This window comes from Eumetopias jubatus, unplaced genomic scaffold (genome assembly GCF_037043125.1).
Source record: "Eumetopias jubatus isolate StellerSeaLion01/CBP00866 unplaced genomic scaffold, mEumJub1_p1.0 scaffold_1, whole genome shotgun sequence".
In the NCBI taxonomy this organism is placed as follows: Eukaryota; Metazoa; Chordata; class Mammalia; order Carnivora; family Otariidae; genus Eumetopias; species Eumetopias jubatus.
In genome coordinates, this window is record NW_028274807.1 from 121673066 (window position 1) to 121694637 (window position 21572).

Consider the following 21572-nt stretch of genomic DNA (forward strand, 5'->3'; position numbering starts at 1 on the left):
CACTGACCAGGTGAGACATAATATCTCTGGAGGTCAGATTTCTCACTTATAAAATGAGGAAGTCATAATTGTTCTCTGAGGTTCTTTTGAATTTAAAACGGTATAAATGCATTCGTATAAGTCTGAGCATGTGAAATATACACTGAAGCTTGCCCAGCATGTTAGTTTAGGGATTAAAGACATAGTCACTGCTGTGTTAGAATTGGTATTCAAAGAACAAATGATTTATGTTGAATGTTACTATTAGTAGACTTCCTAAGGTACTGTTATTTGTGTAGAATCTATAGCAAGGACTTCCATTTCTAAACACATTTCTTTAGTATACAAACTGCTTATCTTGAGTATCAGGGGGGTATCTGGTGGAGTTGAAAATGGGGCTATGCTAATTTACATTCTGAGAGCTAAGCTGTCATATGTTTTATCTTAAGGTTTGGCATCTTTGTTTCAGGTATGATTGATGCGATTTTATGAGAAAATCTTGGAGCAAATTCTCAGATAGTAACAAGTTTATTTCCTTAAATCTATGTGAAAATAAGATTCCTTTTTAAAAATTGATATTATACTGAATAATATTCAAGTTAATCTACCTTTTAACTTATTTGTATCTTAAAATTCAGCATTATCAGACCTGTATAAATTTTTAAAGTAATATGTAAATTAAATTTGTTATCTAATGTATCTTCTTCAGTTCTCATTTTAATTGAATTTTATCCACATAAGAAATGATTTTCTGATCAGTAATATACAGCCAAATTAAATTTTGTGGTTAGTACAGTAGAAATCCCAAAAATGTCAAGAACCATATACCTTAGTGTTGAGTAGAAAAAGGTACATTTTGAATCATCCGTTGCGTTCATGCCATGGCTTTATTTCTTTAGGATAGCAATTTAACCAGAAGGCATCGCTACTTGTGATACATTTTATACTCCAAGCTGTGACTACTTTTGTGTTCACTTATAGTATGTGTTCAGCAATCAGTTATAGTTTCTTTTGGATCAAATGAGGTGCTTTTTGAAGCATTTTTACAAATAGAATATCCTATGCAAATACAAGTAGTTTAGAAGTCCAGTTCTTTAAAATGTTTTATTTCAGCATTGCTTAAGTCACTAAACTTTCCTTTTGCCTTTGTAATCTCTTAGAGAGTCTGTCTTTGAAGATCAATTTGGGATAGAGGATTTTGTCTTTAAATATGTATAAATATATTTATACTTACTGGGTTTTTAAAAATTGTATAATTTATATGTGATCATTTAAAAAATCAAATAAGACAGAAAAAGTGAAAGTTCCCTGTATTTTTATTTAATTTAATAATTTTTGTTGTGATCACTTGTGTATATTTTGCTTTTCAAGACAATTTTATGGTTCTTGATAATTTTAATAACTCATTTTGTCATAACAACTGTATGAAATAGGATAGGAGTTATCACTATACATTTGAGGATACAGTTAAATTATTGATTTACGATTATATAATTCAGTAACTGGATATAAATCTTCAGATTCTTTAACCACTGATTTTCCCATCTTTTCGAGAATCAGAGCCCGTTTTGAACTTAATGAATTCAAAAGATATTTTTAGACTATCTCTTGATACTCTACTTTTGTTAATTTAGAAAAACCAATGGCAAATGACAAAAACTTATTTAGTAACTCTTACATACCTTTGCATTTTCTTAATCAGAAAATATTTACCTGTATTTAAAATTCTTTCACATACCGAAGAAAAATTCTTTCACATACGTGTTGAAGCCTTTGCTTATTTTATCTACAGACAATGCTAGTGTACCCTAGGAGTTACAGTCCCTTATAATAATACCTTTGACTCTCAGTTGTCAGGAGTTTGAAGATTGGGAATCACCACATAATACCATTTTGCATTTAAAATTCATGTTTACATTATAAAGCATAGAAATGCCAGACCCTATATTGTTTCTTGTAGTCTAAGTACAATTGTAATCATTTACAATTAAAATTTTACGAATACAAGTGCCAAAATTTAAAAAGTTTTTTATTTTTAACAGATAATCGAGAAGGCAGCTGAGATTGCAAGCAGTGACAGTGCTAATGTATCAGTAAGTATCAAGGTTTTAAAATGGCCCTGTCTTATAACACTGTGCTCATTTTTAGTTACCTTCATCTGATTTATGCTGAGGACTTACAGATGACTACTCTTATGCAAGAATAGCCTGTGAGTGTATATGAATATGTACATACTAATGTTTTGTTGAATGTCAGCTGTTTGTAGGTGGTCTGTGTTCAATGGTAAATCCTTTTCTGATATAAGCACAGGTTTAGCAGCTAATTTTTTTTTAGTTTAATTAATTTATTTTTTAAAGTAGGCTCCACGCCCAACATGGGGCTTACTCAACAAACCGTTAGATCAAGAGTTGCATGTGCTACTGACTGACCCCCAGTAGCTAGTCTTTAAGAGATGCTATGGCACGTCCTCATAGGTAAACAATACTGTTCTTGTGAATATTATTCAGTTGAATGAAGAGTTTGTAATTTTCTTTATTTTTCACATGTAACAGCAGATACAGTTATACTAGGATTTACAGTGTTGTGGAACCAGGTTTCTTCCATCTTGGTGCTCTGTCATGTTAACATGCAGTTTCTATCTAGTGCTTCAACTTCTCAGAGTATTATGGTCCAGCCAGCAGGAACAGGAAAAGCAAGAGTAGAGGCCACACCTATTCTTTTTAAGGATATCATTAATACGCCTCATTGCTGTTCACATCTTATTAGCCAGGGATTAGTCACATGGCCATACTTTAAGAGGCTGGGAAATGTAGTCTTTGGTTGGCCAGGCATGTGCTTGACTAAGAGTAAGAGATTCTAGTTAATAAAGGAAGAGCAGAAAGAATACTGAGGGACAAACAGCAGTCTCTGCCATACATACTATGCCTGTCATTTCTACCCAGAGCTCTTGGGTGATCAGGTGCATTGTCAGCACTAATGTTTTGAAAAGAATCTTTTTTTTTATTACCAGTAGGTCTCAGTAGTAAGCATAAAGTATTCAGTAAACCATGTTAAAACAAACAGATTTGCTGCCATCAGGCTTAGTTGTTCCATATATAGAACATAGGCAGAATAGATTTAGCATAATTCTTAAGTGTCCTAGGATTTTGGAAAGGTCATTGAGCACTGGCTTCACCTTAAAGTCACTAGCTATATTAGCCCCCCAAAAGAGAGTCAGTCTGCCCTTTGAAGCTTTGAAGCCAGGCATTGACTTCTGCTCTTTAGCTGTGAAAGTCATAGCATTCTCTTCTAATATAAAGCTATTTTATCTACATTTAAAAGCTGTTGTTTATTGTAGCCACCTTCATTAATGATCTTAGCTAGATTTTCTGGGCAACCTCCTGCAGCTTCGTATATTAACACTTCTCCTTGCATTTTTATAGCTTCTTTCCTTAAACCTCTTAAACCAAAGTCTGTTAGCTTCAAACTTCTTCTGCAGCTTCCTCACCTCTTTCAGTCTTCATGGAATTCAAGAGAGTTAAGGCCTTGTTTGCATGAGGCTTTGGCTTAAGGGAATGGTGTGGCTGGTTTGATCTTTTATCTAGACCACAAACACTTTCTCCATACCAGGAATAAGTCTGTTTTGCTTTCCTGTTATTAATGTGTTCACTGGAGTAGCACTTTTAATTTCCTTCAAGGACTTTTCTTCTGCATTCACCACTTGGCTAATTTTTTGGCACATGAGGCCTAGCTTTTGCCTGTCTTGGCTCTCAACATGCCTTCTTACTAAGCTGTATCATTTCCAGCTTTTGATTTAAAGTGTGAGACATGCAACTCTTCCATTCACTCTAACACTTAGAAGCCATTATAGGGTTATTAATTGGCTTAATGTCAATATTGTGTCTTAGAGAACGAGGAAGGCCTAGGAGAGGGAGAGAGATGGGAACAGCTGGTTGGTGGAGCAGTCAGAATAGACACAACATTTATTGATTAAGTTTGCCATTTTCTGTGGTATGGTTCATGGCACCCCTAAAGAACGAACGGTAGTAACAGCAAAGATCACTGACCACCGATCACCATGACAAATACAGTAATAATGAGAAAGTTTGAAATACTGAGAGAATTACCAAAATGAGACATAGAGACAGTGAGCAAATGCTGTTGGAAGAATGGCGCTGATAGACTTGCTTGATGCAGTTTTGCCACAAACCTTCAATTTGTAAAGAGTACAGCACAGTATCTGTGAAGTATAATAAAATAAGCCTGTGCTAAAACAGATAATTACAATTTTAGGTTTCAGAGATAGTAGTTATATAAGGATATCTTCATTCTAATTCCTCTTTTTGTTACCCTTTATTAGTCTTTATATTGATCCCCAAATATCAGAAAGGTAGTAACTGGTAACTTAATTTTTACTGTTTCTCTTATGCTTTACTACCACCTTACCTAAATCAGAAGGTTTCCTTCTTACTGAGGATACAGTATTCTGGCCCAAGTTTGATGTGCCTTTTTTTAAAATTGGGGGCATAGTACAATTGATAAATTGTGAAACCGAAAATTGAAGTTATTCCTGTAAATGCCCATCTACTTTTTATCCTCCAAGATAACTGTGTCAGCAGTTTAGCTTATAGGTACTAATCCTAATGCAATGTATGTATTTACATACCTTTATGTATAAATATATCTTTTTTTTAAATGAGATCTTTATAATTTCTCCCTTTTTAATTTAATGCATTTTGTGCATCTTGGCTCTTTCAGAGGTCCACTTCTCTCTTTTTATTTTTTAAAAAGATGTATTTATTTTAGAGAACGAGAGAGAATAAGAGTGCAAGCGGAGGGAGAGGCAGTGGGAGAGGAAGAGAAATCCTCAAGCAGTCTCCCAGTGAGTGCAGAGCTCCTACCCGGGGCTCGATCCCAGGACCCTGAGATCATGACCTGAGCCAAAATCAAGAGTCAGACACTTAACTGACTGAGTCACCCAGGCACTCCCACTCTTCTCTTTTTAAAGCTTTTTCAACATTCTGTGGCATTATTAGCAGCTATTAGTTATTAAACATACATACTTCTGGTTTTTTTGCTTACTTCCCATTATTCATTTTTTTTTTTTTTTAAAGATTTTATTTATTTATTTGACAGAGAGACACAGCAAGAGAGGGAACACAAGCAGGGGGAGTGGAAGAGGGAGAAGCAGGCTTCCTGCGGAGCTGGGAGCCCAATGCGGGGCTCGATCCCAGGGCCCTGGGATCATGACCTGAGCCAAAGGCAGACGCCTGATGACTGAGCCACCCAGGCGCCCCAACTTCCCATTATTCTTTACTAAAACAGTGTTGTTAAGGAATATTTTATAGATCTTTAAACATGTATTTTGTGGTTTTAAAATTTTTTAAATTAATTAATTAATTAATTTAAGTAGGCTCTATGCCCAACTTGGGGCTTGAACTCACAACCCCGAGACCAAGAGTCGCATGCTACACTGACTGAACTGGCCAGGTGCCCCTACATACATGTATTTTATAGGATGGATTCTTAGAAGTGAAATTACTAGATCAAAAGTTCCCTTTTTTTAGAAAAAAAGAATTCTGCCAAATTGCGTACCTTAAAATACCTTAAAATTTAAAACCCTAGCCACACTGCGGAAGAGTTAGTATTATTTTGCATATCTGCCAACCCTTTTAATATTTTTTAACCCTTTTAGTATTTTAATTCGTTGGACAAAATAATGGTGTCACACTACTTTAACTTGCATTTTTTAAAAGATTTTATTTATTTGTCAGAGAGAAAGAGCACAAGCAGGGGGAGTGGCAGGCAGAGGGAGAAGCAGACTCCCCATTGAGCAAGGAGCCCAATGCTGGACTCGAACTAATGCTGCTATGAACATGAATATACAACTATCTTTTTAAGACTGTTTTCAATTCTTTGGATATATACCCAGAAGTGGAATTGCTGAATCATATTGTAGTTTTCTTTTTAATTTTTTTAAGGAACTGCTATACTGTTTTCCACCATAGCTGTACCATTTTACATTCCCACCAGCTACAAAAGCAATTTTTTTCACATCCTTGCCATCACTTTTGTGTTTTTTGATAGTAGCCATCCTAATAGGTGTTGGTATTTTTTAAAATAGATGTTTGCCAAGGATCTTGGGTCTGTAGAATAGGAAAAAATGTGATCCTTGTGAATTATGATTATAGAATTGGCAGCTTTTATCTTCTTATCTAGTGGTTCTCATCCTGAGGCTAATTTGCCCTCTATGGGCCATTTGGCATTATTTAGAGGTTTTCTTGGTTGTCATAACTCAAGGGGTGGGGGTATTCCTGGCATCTAGTGGGTAGAGTTCAGGGGTCTACTAAATTTCTACAATGTACAAGACCATCCTCCTACAACAAAATAATAATAGCACCGAGGTTTAGAAACCCTGCTCTAATCTAAAACATCTATGTTATAATTTTCTTATTTTTTTACTGTGGAAACGCAGGCATAAAATTTTAATGGTTGGCTTTAGAGTGCAGATGTGATGACTCAAGCCATTAGTTCACAAGTCCTAGAAATCTACCTAGGAAGTTTTCTTAGAAGAATGATTGGAGTTTTTACAGTCCTCAATTTTAGGGAAGGAAATACCAAACATTTAAAAAAATTTTTTTTTGACTTAACTGAAAATTTGCAGGAAGTATACAAAGAATTCCCATATAGCCTTCCTTCACCTTCACCAACTGTTAACATTTTGGCATGTTTGTTTTTGTTTTGTTTTAAGATTTTAGTTACTCCTTTGACAGAGCACAAGCAGGGGGAGTGGCAGGTAGAGGGAGAGGGAGAAGCAGACTCCCTGCTGAGCAGGGAGCCTGATATGGGGCTAGATCTCAGGACCCCCAGATTGTGCCTGAGCTGAGGGCAGATGCTTAACCGACTGAGCTGCCCAGGCACCCCAGCCAATATATATTAATAAATGTTTATTAAAACAAGTGGGTGAAAATTTGATGTGAAACAGGATGGTTAGTCCCAAAATAGGCGCATAAGATACTTCTTGTTAACTTATTATACCAGAAAAACCTAGTAGACTATCCTAATCAAGTGATAAAAATGAACATCAGTAGTAATAGGAGAAATTAACATTATTTGCCTCCTGATAAAATATAGTAAGAGGAACACTCCAGCACTTCAGTGTATTCATTCTAAAAATACATAGCTGGAATCTGATTAGGACAAAACATTAGGCAAATACATATTGAGTAATATTCTACAAAGTAATTGACCTGTATTCCTGGAAAATGTCAGAGTCAGTGAAGGTAAGGAAAGACTGAGGTACTGTTTTAGAATGAAGAAAACTAATAAATGACAACAAAATGCAACAAGTAACCTGGGTTGGATCCTGGACCTATAACTGGAAAAATTGAATGGAATGTGTGAATTATACAGTAGAACTATATCAGTATTATTTTCCTTATTTTTATGAACAAATTCTGGTTAAGTATGAGAATGTCCTTGTGTCTAGGAGATATACACTGAAGAATTAAGGAGTAGAAGGGAATATTGTATGCCACTTAATATCATATATTAAGAGTCCTGATTCCATATGCGAAAAGTATTTAGAATCTAAGATTTGGGCACTGTATATGCCCATTGGTATTGCCATGCAATTGTATCTAGGCCTTTTCGTAAAACAGCTAGGTAACATGTATATGTGTGTTTACATATATTTGAGCATATATAAACACAGAGATATATTGCTTTATCTATTAAAAATCATGAGCTCTTATCAATGTCTTTAATTTATTAGATCTACCACCACAGGATTTTTTTACCCTTTGCCTTTCAACATTTGTAATTCTGTTTTCTGACATTGAGAAATCTGGATTTCTGTTAACCACAATATATTTGCTTATTTGCTTAATCCCCTGTTTGTAATCAGTCTCCCAGTCAGTTTGTCAGTTTGTCTGGCCAACACGTAGTTAATTCTGTCCTCAGCAGGCATACTGGTAACATGCTGTCTCAGTTTAAATGTGACTGATGAGGGGCACTTGGGTGGCTCAGTTGGTTAAGTGTCTGCCTTTGGCAGCTCTGGTCATGATCTCGGGGTCCTAGAATCGATCTCCATGTTGGGCTCTGCTCAGTGGGGAGCCTGCTTCTCCGTCTCCCTCTTCCTCTGCCTGGTCTCCCTCTTCCTCTGCCTGCCGTTCCCCTTGCTTGTGCTTTCTCTCTGTCAAATAAATAAATAAAATCTTTAAAAAAAAATACCACCGATGAGTTTTCCAGCCTTTTATCCCCCTCCCCTGATGCCAGCCACCACATCCCCCATTTAGAAGAGGAAAGAACCAGTTATTTTATGACGTGCTTATAGCAAAGTATATTTGCTTTGTTTTATTTTAGTTAATAATCACTGTTACATCATAATATGTGTGTGATTTTGAAAAATCTAAACATAAAAATAGAGAGTATGAATGGTAGTCTTCATTACTTTTTACCATTATTTTAGTTCAAGCATTTGAACAGGTGTATAAATTCACCATTTACCCTGTGCAGTCTAAGTTTTCATTACTGATTATTTGGGGTTTTGCAAAAGAATGTAAGGTACTGTGTTTTCTTTGGGCTTCCTGCCACATTTCTGGTAGTTGTTTATTTTTACCTTGGCTTTACTCAATGCTGTGCTTTTCATAGCTCAGTAAATAATCATAGTACAATTATACAGCTAACCCCCTGCTCTCCCCTCTTAGTTTACTCCCAGGTCTTCAGGATATTTACTTACAGTAGGTCTGTAGAGTCTAATTTTGATTCACCAAATTACAGTAGGTTTGCTAGCTTTTTCCAATATTTAACTTAACAGCAGTCTATTTTTCTGACATGAACAATTTAGACTCTGTGTTGTTTGCAGTAACAGGTTTCATTTTAAGATGTGTAAGTATAGGTGTAAGTGTAGGAGTTTGATTTTCAAATTCAGATGACTTGTGATGGTAACTTTTCAGAGAAACCCAGTCAAGCCTGTAAAATAAAGCATACTCTAAAGGTTGAGGATCTGAATATAAAACCACTGTAATCATACATAGTCTTTGTGCGTGTGTGTGTGTATGTTTAAAGTAAGATTTTATTTTTTAAAGAGCAGTTTTAGGATCACAACAAAATGGGGAGGAAGGTACAGAGATTTCCCATGTATCTTTTTCCCTTCACATGCATATCCCTTTCCCATTATCAACATCACTCACCAAGAACACACTTACACTGACACATCGTAATCACCTAAAGTCCATAGTTTACCTTGGGTTTCATTCTTGGTGTTGTGCATTTTGTGGGTTTGGACAAATGTATAATGATACGTATTTATCATTATCATACAGAGTATTTTTACTGTCCTGCAAATCCTCTGTGCTCTGCCTATTCGTTCCCCCACTCTACCCCTGGCAACCACTGATCTTTTTATTTTCTTCATAGTTTGACCTTTTCCAGATGTTGTATAATTTAGAATCATACAGTATGTAGTCTTTTCAATCTGGCTTCTTTTCCCTTAGTAGTATGCTTTTAAGGTTCTTCCATGTCTTTGTGGCATGAGAGCTCCTTTCCTTTTAGTGATAAATAATATTCCATTGTATGTATTACAGCTTAATCCATTTACCAACTGAATGACATCTTGGTTGTTTCCAAGTTTTGACAGTTTTGAATAAAACTGCTATAAACATCTGTGTGCAGGTTTTTTGTGGGCATAAGTTTTCACCTCCTTTGGGTAAATACCAAGGAGTGTGATTACTGGATTGTATGGTAAGAGTATGTTTAGTTTGTAAGAAACTGCCAAACTGTCTTCCTAAGTGGTTGTAGCATTTTACATTCCTGCCATCGGTGAATAAGAGTTGTTCCATATCCTTGACAGCATTCGATGTCAGTGTTCTGGATTTTGGCCATTCTAATAGGTGTGTGGTCTTACCTCATTTTTTAAATTTGCATTTCCCTGACGAGTCTGCATCTTATTTGGTGAGGTGTCTGTTCAGGTTTTTGACTCATATTTTAGTATGATGGTTTATTTTCTAATAGTTGAGTTTTTTAAAAGTTCTTTGTGTATTTTGGATAACAGTCCTTTATCAGATAAGTCTTATTGCAGATATTTTCTCCTAGTCTGTAGCTTGTCTTTTCATTCTCTTGACAGTGTCTTTCACAGAAGAGTTAATTTTAAATTTAGTGAAGTCTAATTTATCAATTCTTTTATTGATGGATCATGCATTTGGTGTTATATGTAAAAAGTCATTGCCAAAGATAACCCTAGGAGGGTTATCTAGGTCATCTAGGTTTTCTCCTATGTTATCTTCTAGGAGTTTTATAGTTTTTGTATTTCACATTTATTTTTACTAAGTTGGGTAGTGTCAGTCCTTCAGCTTTTTCTTCTTCAGTATTGTGTTGGCTGTTCTGGGTCTTTTGCCTCTCTGTGTAACTTTACAATCAGTTTGTCAATACCTACAAAATTTTGATTGGGTTTGCATTGACTCTGTTGATTACATTAGAAGAGCTGACATTTTGGACAGTATTGAATCTTCCTATTTGTGAACATGAAATACCTATTTAGTTATTTGATTTCTTTTATCAGAGATCTGTAACTTTCATTATATAGATTTTGTACATATTTTGTTAGTTTTATACCTAGGTTTTCATATTTTTGGGTGCTAATGCAAGTGGTATTAGATTTTTAATTTCAAATACCACTTGTTTATTGCTAACATATGGGAAGGCAATTTACTTTTGTTTCCTAGACTTGTGTCCTATAGTCTTGCTTTAATTATGCATTGGTTCCAATATTTTTGTTGATTCTTTCAGATTTTCTACATAGACAATTATGTCTATGTAGGTAATCATAATCCCCATTCTTTTGTACATATATATTATTTTGAATCTCATTACTTTAGAAAATTAGTATGACTTTTTTTTTTAAGATTTTATTTATTTATTTGACAGAGAGAGAGAGGGAACACAAGCAGGGGGAGTGGGAGAGAGGGAGCAGCAGACTTCCTGCTGAGGAGGGAGCACGACCTGGGGCTTGATCCCAGGACCCTGGGATCATGACCTGAGCAGAAGGCTGAACGACTGAGCCACCCAGGCACCCCGAGTGTGACTATTTTAATGCTTAAATGAAATTCCAGTTAAAAACATAAAGTACAAAATTACATAATAGAATATAAATTTTTACAGAATCTTGTCAGATAATTCTGGAGAGGTTTTTTTTTCCCCTAAGATTCATTTATTATAGAGAGTGAATGCACAAGAGAGCATGTGAGCCGTGGGGGTGGGGCAGAGGGAGAAGGAGAGAGAATCGCAAGCAGACTCCGCACAGAGCAGGAACCCAACACAAGACTTGATCTCATGACCCTGAGCCAAAACCAGGAGTCCAGCCTTCAACTGACTAAGCCACCCAGGTGCCCCTGTTTTATTTATTTATTTTTTTTAATGTATTTTGGCCTAAATGGTATAGTTCTACTTTAAGTATGGGGAAATGAATCTCTTTTAGTGTTACTACAGTTCAGAGTCTAGATCCAAAAAATAGCTTGGGTCATCTTCATTATTTTAGAATATTCTTGTACAGATTGGGAAAGAAAATGGGATAACGATATTTGTTTCATGTTTAGTTTTATCCAGGATTCTATTCTTAATCTAAATGGTTTTGATGCCTCTTAGCCAACAAGACACTTATACTTTTTTTTTTTTTTAAACTTCGTATGTTTGGGGATGCCTGAGTGGCTCGGTCAGTTAAGCGTCTGCCTTCGGCTCAGTCATGATTCCAGGGTCCTGGGATCGAGTTCTGCATCATGCTCCTTGCTCAGTGGGAGTCTGCTTCTCCCTCTGCGTACCTCTTCCCCCCTGCTTCTGCTCTTTCTCTCTCTCTGACAAATAAATAAAATCTTAAAAACAAAAAACTTTGTATGTTTGGTTTGTCTTTGTTGATTTGTTTGTTTATAGAAATTGAATATTAAAATGGAAGGATAGAAAGAAATTCAGTTTAAAGAATAAAGGACTTTTTAATCCACATTGCAATTCTGCCACCTAGTGTTTGCATGTGGATTTTTAAAAAAACAGGAAGGGGAAACCCCCTTTTTAGAACTGTTTGAGAATACTTTCATCCTTAGCTTACAAATTTAATATGCTACCAGCCTATAAAAAGGGCGTCCATCTTTATTAATCTTTTTAAGGAATTAGATCTTTAGTATCTTAAAGATTATAAATTGTTTATAAATTCATTTTATCTAAATTTGCTATGTGTTTGCCAGTGATGTTCGTAGAATTAAATAATGTAATGAATGAGTAATTTTACTTTCTTAGAGTCGAGGTGGAAAAAAGTTTCTTGCTGTACTGAAAGAAATCTTGGACAGGGATCCCTTGTCTCAGTTGTGTGAGAATGAAATGGATCTTATTTGGACTTTGCGACAAGATTGCAGAGAGAATTTCCCACAGTCACTGCCAAAATTACTGCTGTCAATCAAGTGGAATAAACTTGAGGATGTTGCTCAGGTAACAAAGCATAATTTTTGTAATTCTTTTTGGGAGTATATATTACCTTGTTGATTTCATGTAAATTGTCTTTTCTTATATAGGGATATTTCCATAGGTTGGATAATTTTCTATGGGAGAAATTTTCAAATTTTTAGACTTTTATATATATTCCAAATGATAGACTAGAAAGTTTAAGATTTTAAAAGCCCAGATTCTAGACAGGTTTTCTGTATCTTTCACTAAGAACAATTAAAACGTTACTTTTGGTGTAACCATCTATAATTACTGCCTGCATATGTAGTAGGTTCTGGATTATTTCAATAAACAGTTTCATCAGTGAGCTCCAAAGTTTTAATCTTAAAATGACTTTAATCTTTGCATTGACTGTTCTAAAATGAATATATATTGTTTGAGAAGCTAATATTTTAGAGCATAAACCTTTTAGATCAGTTTTTAACATTCATTTTAGTTGGGCAGTGTTGGTGAATGTTTGCCTTTAGGCAGAATAAAGACAGGAAAAAAAAAGTTGTTCCAAAAAAGCCACCAAATTTTAGATCCTTGATTTAATTTTTAGAATCCTGTCAAAAAGCACTGGCATTTATTAAATTCAGTTGGTTATCAATGCTCTACAGAAAGATCCTTGAAATGGTTTTTTAATCAGAATGAATACATTTGGTATATTAACCTAATTTGTTTACCTTACTTGTTTGAATTCAGCTGATCTTTTTAAAAGTTTTCTGGTCTTAGCAAATCTCTAATGACGTTTTAAAAAATTTTTAAAAATTTTAATTCCAGTATAGTTAACATATAGTGTTATATTAGTTTCAGGTATAAAATCTATAATGACTTTTTAAAATTTTCAAGAAATGCTTTTAATCATATGCATTTAAAATTTTTTTGATTTTATTATTTTACTTCTCTAAGTTTAGAAAGGACTTGTTTTGAGTTTATTTCTACTATTTAACAATTTTTTGAATCATGTTATATAATTATAATGTGTCTCATTTAAACTGTTTATACAGTTAGACCATATGAACGTTACTTACTCTGAAAAGGAACTATTTCTGTATAGATTTTAGTTGTTTTGTCATAGTTATCTTCTAACCATTTGTTTATTTAAATTCAAGGTTAGTTTTCTATGAACTGCCGTAATGGTGGAATATCAGCCTTTTTTAGTTGGCATGTTTGCCTGCTTCTGATGGATAGTGTCCAGTTCTAACTTCTTGTCCAAGAAATGCATCATATTATTATTTTATATAGAATTAGAAGAAATTTCTTGCTGTACTCTTTTTTTTTTTAATTTTATTTATTTATTTGACAGAGACACAGCAAGAGAGGGAACACAAGCAGGGGGAGCGAGAGAGGGAGAAGCAGGCTTCCTGTGGAGCAGGGAGCCCGATGTGGGGCTCGATCCCAGGACCCTGGGATCATGACCCGAGCCAAAGGCAGACGCTTAACAACTGAGCCACCCAGGTGCCCCTTCTTGCTGTACTCTTAAAAAATACCTGCGAGAAGGTTTCTTCTGTCAGCTGTCAGAAAAGAATGAGGGGTGTCTGGGTGGTTCAGTTGGTTAGCCACCAACTCTTGGTTTTGGCTCATGGGTCATGAGATCCACTAGGGCTTCAGCCTCCATGCTAAGTGAGGCGTGGGCTTGAGGAGCTGCTCCCTCTGCCCCTCCCCCCACTAGCATACATGCCTGTGCGCGCTCTCGCAAATCTTAAAAAAAAAAAAGAGCCAGTTTTCACTTAATATTTCTTTCCTTTTTAAAAAAGATTTATTTCAAAAAAAATAAAAAAGATTTATTTCTTTATTTTAGAGAGAGAGAGTGTGTGCACGTAGGGGGAGGAACACAGGGAGGGAGAGAGAGAGAATCCTAAGGGCAGAGCCCGATGCTGGGCTGGATCCCAGGACCCTGTGATCATGACTTGAGTCAAAATCAAGAGCCAGCACTTAACTGGCTGAGCCACTCAAGGGCCCCTAATATTTCTTTATTTGAACCCTAGGGATAGAATTTTTACATTTTGGAATTCAGCACACTTATCTCATTTCCAGGAGCTAACTTAAAGCATTGTTTTCAAATATAATCTAACATCCTCCATTTTGATAGAAGAAAGCCAATCCTAATCCTCTTTTTTAGTTGTCTAGAGAAAAAAAGTTTTTGTAATAGAAAGTAATGTGTTTTTCTCTCCTGACTCTGTCCCATTGCCAGTTACAGTGAATGGGTACAACAGAATGAATATAAACTGTATTTTTAATAAATTGACCACCTTAAGAAGTAGAGAGCCAGAAGTTTTGTGTAAAGTTTGTTTTCTGATTCTAGAGGCATAAGCAAGCCATGGGTGAAAATCCTATAGAGGCCTTCCCCCCCCCACCCCAAGGGAAAAAAAAGAGGAGTAGTCCTCCATTAATCCACAGGAAAATATTCTGTTGGCATAATGTGGAAGTGATTTCAATACTCTTTGCAGAAGGCAGGTAGTTAATTAGCACTGCTTTCTTTATTTATATGGCTGAGTCGGATTTCTCTTCCCTATTCGCTTGCATAGCTTTCCCCAAACTAAAGTAATAAGTTTTGATATTTTATTTAGTTTTACATTTACATAATTAATTCTTTAATAATTGTTAATAAACTTATGGTCGATAAAAAAAGTTCTGTTAAGTGATAGATATTCTTAAAAATATTAAGAACTAGAAGTAAGCTCCCTCAAAATAATTTTGTTATTAATGAAGTTTTTATATGTAAATTGCCTGTCATTAGCTTGAGCATGTACTTATATTTGTGCTTTGAATTTTACCTTTAAGTATTTCTTGATCATTTCTTTCTTCCTTTGAAAAATTACTTAATGGCTAATGATTGTAGAATCATGTATTCAGTGTATCATTCTCTTCCCAGGTAAGTACTTCATAGCTTTTTAAACTTGCTTATTTATAAATACTTCCACAAAGACAGTCGTTATTAATCCATGTTAACAGGAGTGGAGTTTTGAGGCCTCAGTAATTGCAAGTATGCTTTTCCTTTCTTTTGACCCATCTCTGCTCCTGTGTGTCAAGGAAAAATAGATTATTTTTCTTCCCTATAATTTCTGAACCAGTTTTAATTTTTCAACAGCTTCAGGCACTACTTCAGATTTGGCCTAAACTGCCCCCCCGGGAGGCCTTAGAGCTTCTAGATTTCAACTATCCAGATCAGTACGTGCGAGAATATGCTGTGGACTGCCTGCGACAGATGAGGTATTCTGCAGGTGGCTTTCTTGGGGGAAAGGAATAATGTGGGGGTAGGTAGAGAAGGTGATGTCTGCTTGAATGTCTCATAAGAAAGGAAAGAGCTAGGAATTATTCAGAGTTTAAAGCATTTTTTTCTCTCCCTTCTGATCATTTCCCTCTTTTCCCTCTCTCCCTCCTCTTTCACGTTTACTCTGTATTATAAAACAAAACCAAAAACACACTGGGTCAGGAGGTACCCAAGATCACCCTTGGTTTCTAATTCATTAGAATTCACAGGACTCCGCATATACTCATACTTTTGGCTGTGATTTATTATAGCAAAAGGAGACGGTGTAGAATTGGCAGAAGAAAAAGATTCATGGAGCAAAATCTGGAGGAAACCATACAGGAGCCTCTAAGAGTTCTTTGCTGGTGGAATCACAGTGAATATACTTAATTCCCCTAGCAACAAGTTATGACAACATGTCTAAAATATTGTCTGCTGGGGAAGCTCCTTAGAGATGTGGCAGCCAGGATTTTTATTGGGGGCCTAACATAAAAGCAAAATTCTAGACTCCCAGAAAAATGGGTATTGAGCGTAAACCATATTGTTTGTAAGAATAATTTATGCATACAGAGCTACTCTTATCTGTTAGGTGGTGGGAAGCATTCTGAAATGTTTCCAGATGCCAGCCAAAAGGGCCAAGTGTTGTAAACAGGCTTTTTTTTTAAAGGATAAGGTTCAGGCCTGCTGCTGTGTTAACTCTTTTTTGTACACCACTCAGAATTAAGAAATGTTAATATTTTCTCATTTTTTAAAAATACTTTTAAGCAGATAACATTACAGCTAAAGGTGAAGTCCTCAGTTTCTTAACCTAGTCCTGATTACTTTTACTTCCCAAAGACAACCATTATCATGAATTAGGCATGTATCCTTCTATACCACATTTTTCTGTTTATACTCCATTTTTATAACTCGAAAAATATAGAGTAACATTGTACATTTAATAATTACACTAATATGTCTTACCATATGTATTATTTTAAATCTTGTTTTTTAAAAATTCAACATAGGTTTTTGAGGTCATTCTCTCCCATTGCATATAAATATAGTTTATTCCTTTGACTACTGTGAAATATTCTGTTGTAGGGATATATCTTATTTACTCCATTTCCTTATTGAGGAACATTTTTGTTTTTCTCCAGACTTCCCTGTTATAAACAATTCTGCAGTGAACATGCTTGTACATGTGTAAAAATTTATGAGCTTTATTTGAAGAAATGTCATTATTGAGACAGTCTCAGACAATGGGCATTTTCAGGTTTATCCATTTCTAGTCTCAAAAATGAATATTATACTGTATGGTTATTTGAAAAAGAAAAGTTCTCAGAAAATTATGGACACTGTTATCCCTTTTCTTCTTTTTAAAAGTCATATATGTTTCAAGTCACGTAATGTCCAAAAGAAATTACACAAACTCTTCCATAGTTGTTATTTTAGGGGAGTGAAGTTCAAAGTGTAAGGAAAGAGGAAGCCTCCTTCTGTTTCAATACTTCCTTTCTGTCTTTTACACCATTTATAGGTTTTTATAAAGGGCAAAGATTTTACAGTAAACTTAAAATTGTTGAATAGTTTTAAAAAATGAAGCACTCAGTTGCTTCTTAGTTTCCACTGGAGACCTGGGGGGAAGGGGCTACCTGGCCCCATTTGGGCCGAGCCACGTGTTTTTCTTAAATATATTAATCCCCAGGAGGAGATTGCTGTGATCTCCATGTTCCATTTGGTAATTCTGATGCTTTTTCGTGTGATAAATTTTCTGCTTATGAGGTTTTTCTTTTAATATAGTGCCCTGAGTTTCAGTCCAGATCTGCATTAGATTACTTTCTTAACCATTTATTGCCCAAGACTACAGCAAGTAGAGGACTTGGGATTCATATCTAACCTGACCTCTGGAATTGCCTCTGATGAGAGTGTGTTTATATGTGAATGGTTTGGAGATGGACATAAAATAGAGAACCACTAACCTTAATTAATTCAGCTCATTTAATTACAACATTATGTTGTATTAATTCAAATTGCTAAATTACTGATGGAATTTTTAAAAAACTGGTTGACTGAGTATATCACTTTTCCAGCATGATCAGAAATCAGTATTAAAGTACCTGATTTTATTGTAACTCTGGACTGATTGTAAATGCAGTCATTAATTGTATCAACCTAGATAATTTAATTAAAATGCCCCATATTATCTGTTCTTTGCTCCTTTCCTTTCCATTCCCCCTCCTGTCCACCGGAAGTTCTGAGCTTTTCTTGTGTTATTTTAACAGTGGAATAGTGAATGTGAGCATGCAACAAGCCTGACCCCAACAAACCGTTGTGTTTCAGTAAGTTAGTATTTGATAGTTTGATAGGAAGGGATCTTTTTCTGGCACTGGTTGTTGAGTGACTTACTCTGTCTTTTGTTTCTTTTAGTGATGAAGAACTCTCTCAATATCTTTTACAACTGGTGCAAGTTTTAAAATATGAGCCTTTTCTTGATTGTGCCCTCTCTAGATTCCTATTAGAAAGAGCACTGGCTAATCGCAGGATAGGGCAGTTTCTATTTTGGCACCTTAGGTAAGTCTTCTATATTTTTCAATTTGAGTCCACCTTGTGCTTTTGTAAATATAAATCAGCATAATACAGGACATTTAGTGCACTGGTCAGCTGCTTCAGTTGTTTCTGAGCCATCTGTAACATTTATACTCTTCTTGGTGTCTTCTCCTATTTCTTGATACCCAACTCTTAATTTTCAGGATTTGGCAAAGTAATTCAGATAAGTGTCCCACCAAGCCTCCTTGATTTTTAACTGAAACAAATAATGTATTGCTATTTTCTAGTCAGGTGTATTTATTGTGTACTTACAATGTGTTAGCGCTAAAACCAGACTTACTGATTCCTTCCAAAAGGCTTTGAGTAGTAATATCATCATTGCTACTAAGAGGTAGAGATTTTAAAGTTTTCCTATAAGAACAGCAACTTTATTTTCAGCTTCTATATTAGGTCATCTTCAGAAATACATGAGTCCTTACTTCACCAAGTTTATATAGGAGTAAAATCAAGAAGGATAACTAAAGTTTTTTTGTCCTAGGAAAATTGTTGATTCCTCATTTCTGACTCTGTACTCAGACATTTTTGTCGTTTTCTTTTTTTTTTTAAGATTTTATTTATTTATTTGACAGAGAGACAGCGAGAGAGGGAACACAAGCAGGGGGAGTGGGAGAGGGAGAAGCAGGCTTCCCGCCTAGCAGGAAGCCTGATGTTGGCTCAATCCCTGCACTCTGGGATCATGACCTGAGCCGAAGGCAGATGCTTAACGACTGAGCCACCCAGGCGCCCCCTTTTTTTTTGTCGTTTTCATCTGGACTTCAGAGTATTGAAACTAATGATTGTCAGAAAAATATGACTTTCCTCCATTTTTGCTAAAGTTCTTAAGGAAAATAAGCTCTATATTATTTTGACGTTAATTTGGAGGGTTACATTTCTGAATCTTGGCTTCCTTATTATTCATAGAGGTTTTTCCTTTCTTATTTTTAACTTGTCAGTAGTCTTCTCATGCAGTTCAGTCTTCCTATTTTTAAGTCCCTCAGGGAATAACAAAACAAGGTGTTCCTTCCTTTTTCAAACATGTACAGCATTCTTTAAGTGAGAAAAAATTGTATAGAAGCTAATTGAGGGATTAGTCAATTGTGTGATGTGAGTCAGATCTTTGTGTTTCACTTTATTGTTTAATTGGCAATGTTACCATTTCAACTACAAAAAGTAAGGTAAGATGTGAAAATTTTGGATTTTTTTGAATAAAAAAATTAATTACAAAACTACACGTTTTTGAACTGTGGTGGTTAAAGACTTGAGAAGTTGACCATACCACTAATAATTGTGAACAAGATGATGTGTTCTGTTTTTTGATGGCATCAGAAGTTTATTTCATAATAGAATATGAAGTCAGTATTTTTTTTTTTTTAAGATTTTATTTATTTGACACACAGAGAGAGACAGCGAGAGAGGGAACATAAGCAGGGGGAGTGGGAGAGGGAGAAGCAGGTTTCCCGTGGAGCAGGGAGCCCGATGCGGGGGGCTTGATCCCAGGATCCTGGGATCATGACCTGAGCCAAAGGCAGATACTTAATGACTGAGCCACCCAGGTGCCCCATGAGGTCAATATTTTTATTTGGTGGTCTGAAGTGTTTTATAAGCAACCCATCTTAATATTATTCATTAACTTATTTGTAGGTCAGAAGTGCATATTCCTGCTGTCTCAGTACAATTTGGTGTCATCCTTGAAGCCTACTGCCGGGGAAGCGTAGGGCACATGAAAGTGCTTTCCAAGCAGGTATCAGGTTTTTTTAATCTTCATGTTAAGTTTGCCACATGGTTTTTATAGATGTTTCAGTAACTAAACTTAATTAATACGTTTTTAAATTATAATTTAGGTCAAGAAATGACATGTCAACAAACTTAGCAGAACATTGAATGCCCCCCCACAAAATTATGGATTTCTCACAGTATCTATATTAATAACATGCCTTACATTTTAATAGGAAATGCCTATTTAGACATGCTTAACAATGTGTTTGATGGTGATGTTGACAAAGGTCATGAAATTTTTAGACTGTTTTTTCATATCCCTGAGTTACTCTTTGCAGTTAGTAACCCTAGTATTTATGTTTCATATATTCTGCCATATGTTTTAGTTTGAGATATTTTGACACCTAAGTCCATAGTTGTTATAGGATCTAGAATTCAGAATCCTCAAGCTGCTTTTTCAAACTATGTGTGTGTGTGTAATCTGCAGTCCCTTATCTTTTTTCCAGGCCTTCATTTTCTAATCATTGCAGGTGATGAGATATAGTGATATTGATAGGTCAGATATTAAATGCTTATATGCCAGGAATCATACTACATGTCTTAAGTATATTATTTTACTCTCCTAATAATGTGCCACAGTAGTTGCCAATACTGTCTGGATTTGATGAGGGGGAAAACAAAGGCTCCAAGAGATTAAGTAGCTTGCCTAAAAACCACAACTAAGTGACAGGAATAAGTTTTAGTTAAGTCTGTCCAACTATAAAACTAACTTTAAAAAAAATTTTTTTCAATAATTTTTTGTTGTTATGTTAATCACCATACATTACATCATTAGTTTTTGATGTAGTGTTCCATGATTCATTGTTTGTGCATAACACCCAGTGCTCCACGCAGAATGTGCCCTCTTTAATACCCATCACCAGGCTAACCCATTCCCCCACCCCCCTCCCTTCTAGAACCCTCAGTTTGTTTTTCAGAGTCCATCGTCTCTAATGGTTCGTCTCCCCCTCCGACTTACTCCCCTTCATTCTTCCCCTCCTGCTATCATCTTCTTCTTTTTTTTTTTCTTAACATATATTGCATTATTTGCTTCAGAAGTACAGATCTGTGATTCATCAGTCTTGTACAATTCACGGTGCTCACCATAGCACATACCCTCCCCCAGTGTCTGTCACCCAGCCACCCAATCCCTCCCACCCTCCCACCACTCCAGCAACCCTCAGTTTGTTTCCTGAGATTAAGAATTCCTCATATCAGTGAGGTCATATGATACATGTCTTTCTCTGATTGACTTATTTCACTCAGCATACTGGGAGTTTTCACACTTTTAGCATCACAACTCTCTTTTATAAATCAAAACTTAAACACAGATCCAATATATAAAATAGACAACAATGTCATTTTATCAGTATAAATGTGTTTTGAAGCTAAAATAAAATAAAAGCCATTAAACAGAAGCATGTAACTGTTTTACTGAATACAGAATTCCAAAATCCAGGATGATTATTGTCAGTTGTAGTCTCAGTATCCATTTATTTCTCTTGTTTTGGAGATAATCCTGGTTTATACAGCTAAGTAATTGCAAATAGTAATGGTTTTTTAATAGCTT

At 35.4% G+C, this 21572-nt stretch overlaps 1 protein-coding gene across 5 annotated transcripts in view; it reads left to right on the top strand.

Annotated features, from left to right (window-relative positions):
- The window catches only part of PIK3CB (phosphatidylinositol-4,5-bisphosphate 3-kinase catalytic subunit beta), a 197043-nt gene that overhangs the window by 129385 nt on the left and 46086 nt on the right, over positions 1–21572 (top strand). For 4 of the 5 annotated variants that reach the window (XM_088026062.1, XM_028099135.2, XM_088026063.1 and 1 more), the window contains 5 exons: positions 2022–2072; positions 12244–12432; positions 15521–15642; positions 18089–18232; positions 19889–19988. In XM_088026062.1, the coding sequence (XP_087882188.1) occupies positions 2022–2072; positions 12244–12432; positions 15521–15642; positions 18089–18232; positions 19889–19988 (606 nt within the window). The remainder of the gene's footprint in view (positions 1–2021; positions 2073–12243; positions 12433–15520; positions 15643–18088; positions 18233–19888; positions 19989–21572) is intronic. The other variant, XM_028099136.1, reaches the window with a different exon arrangement.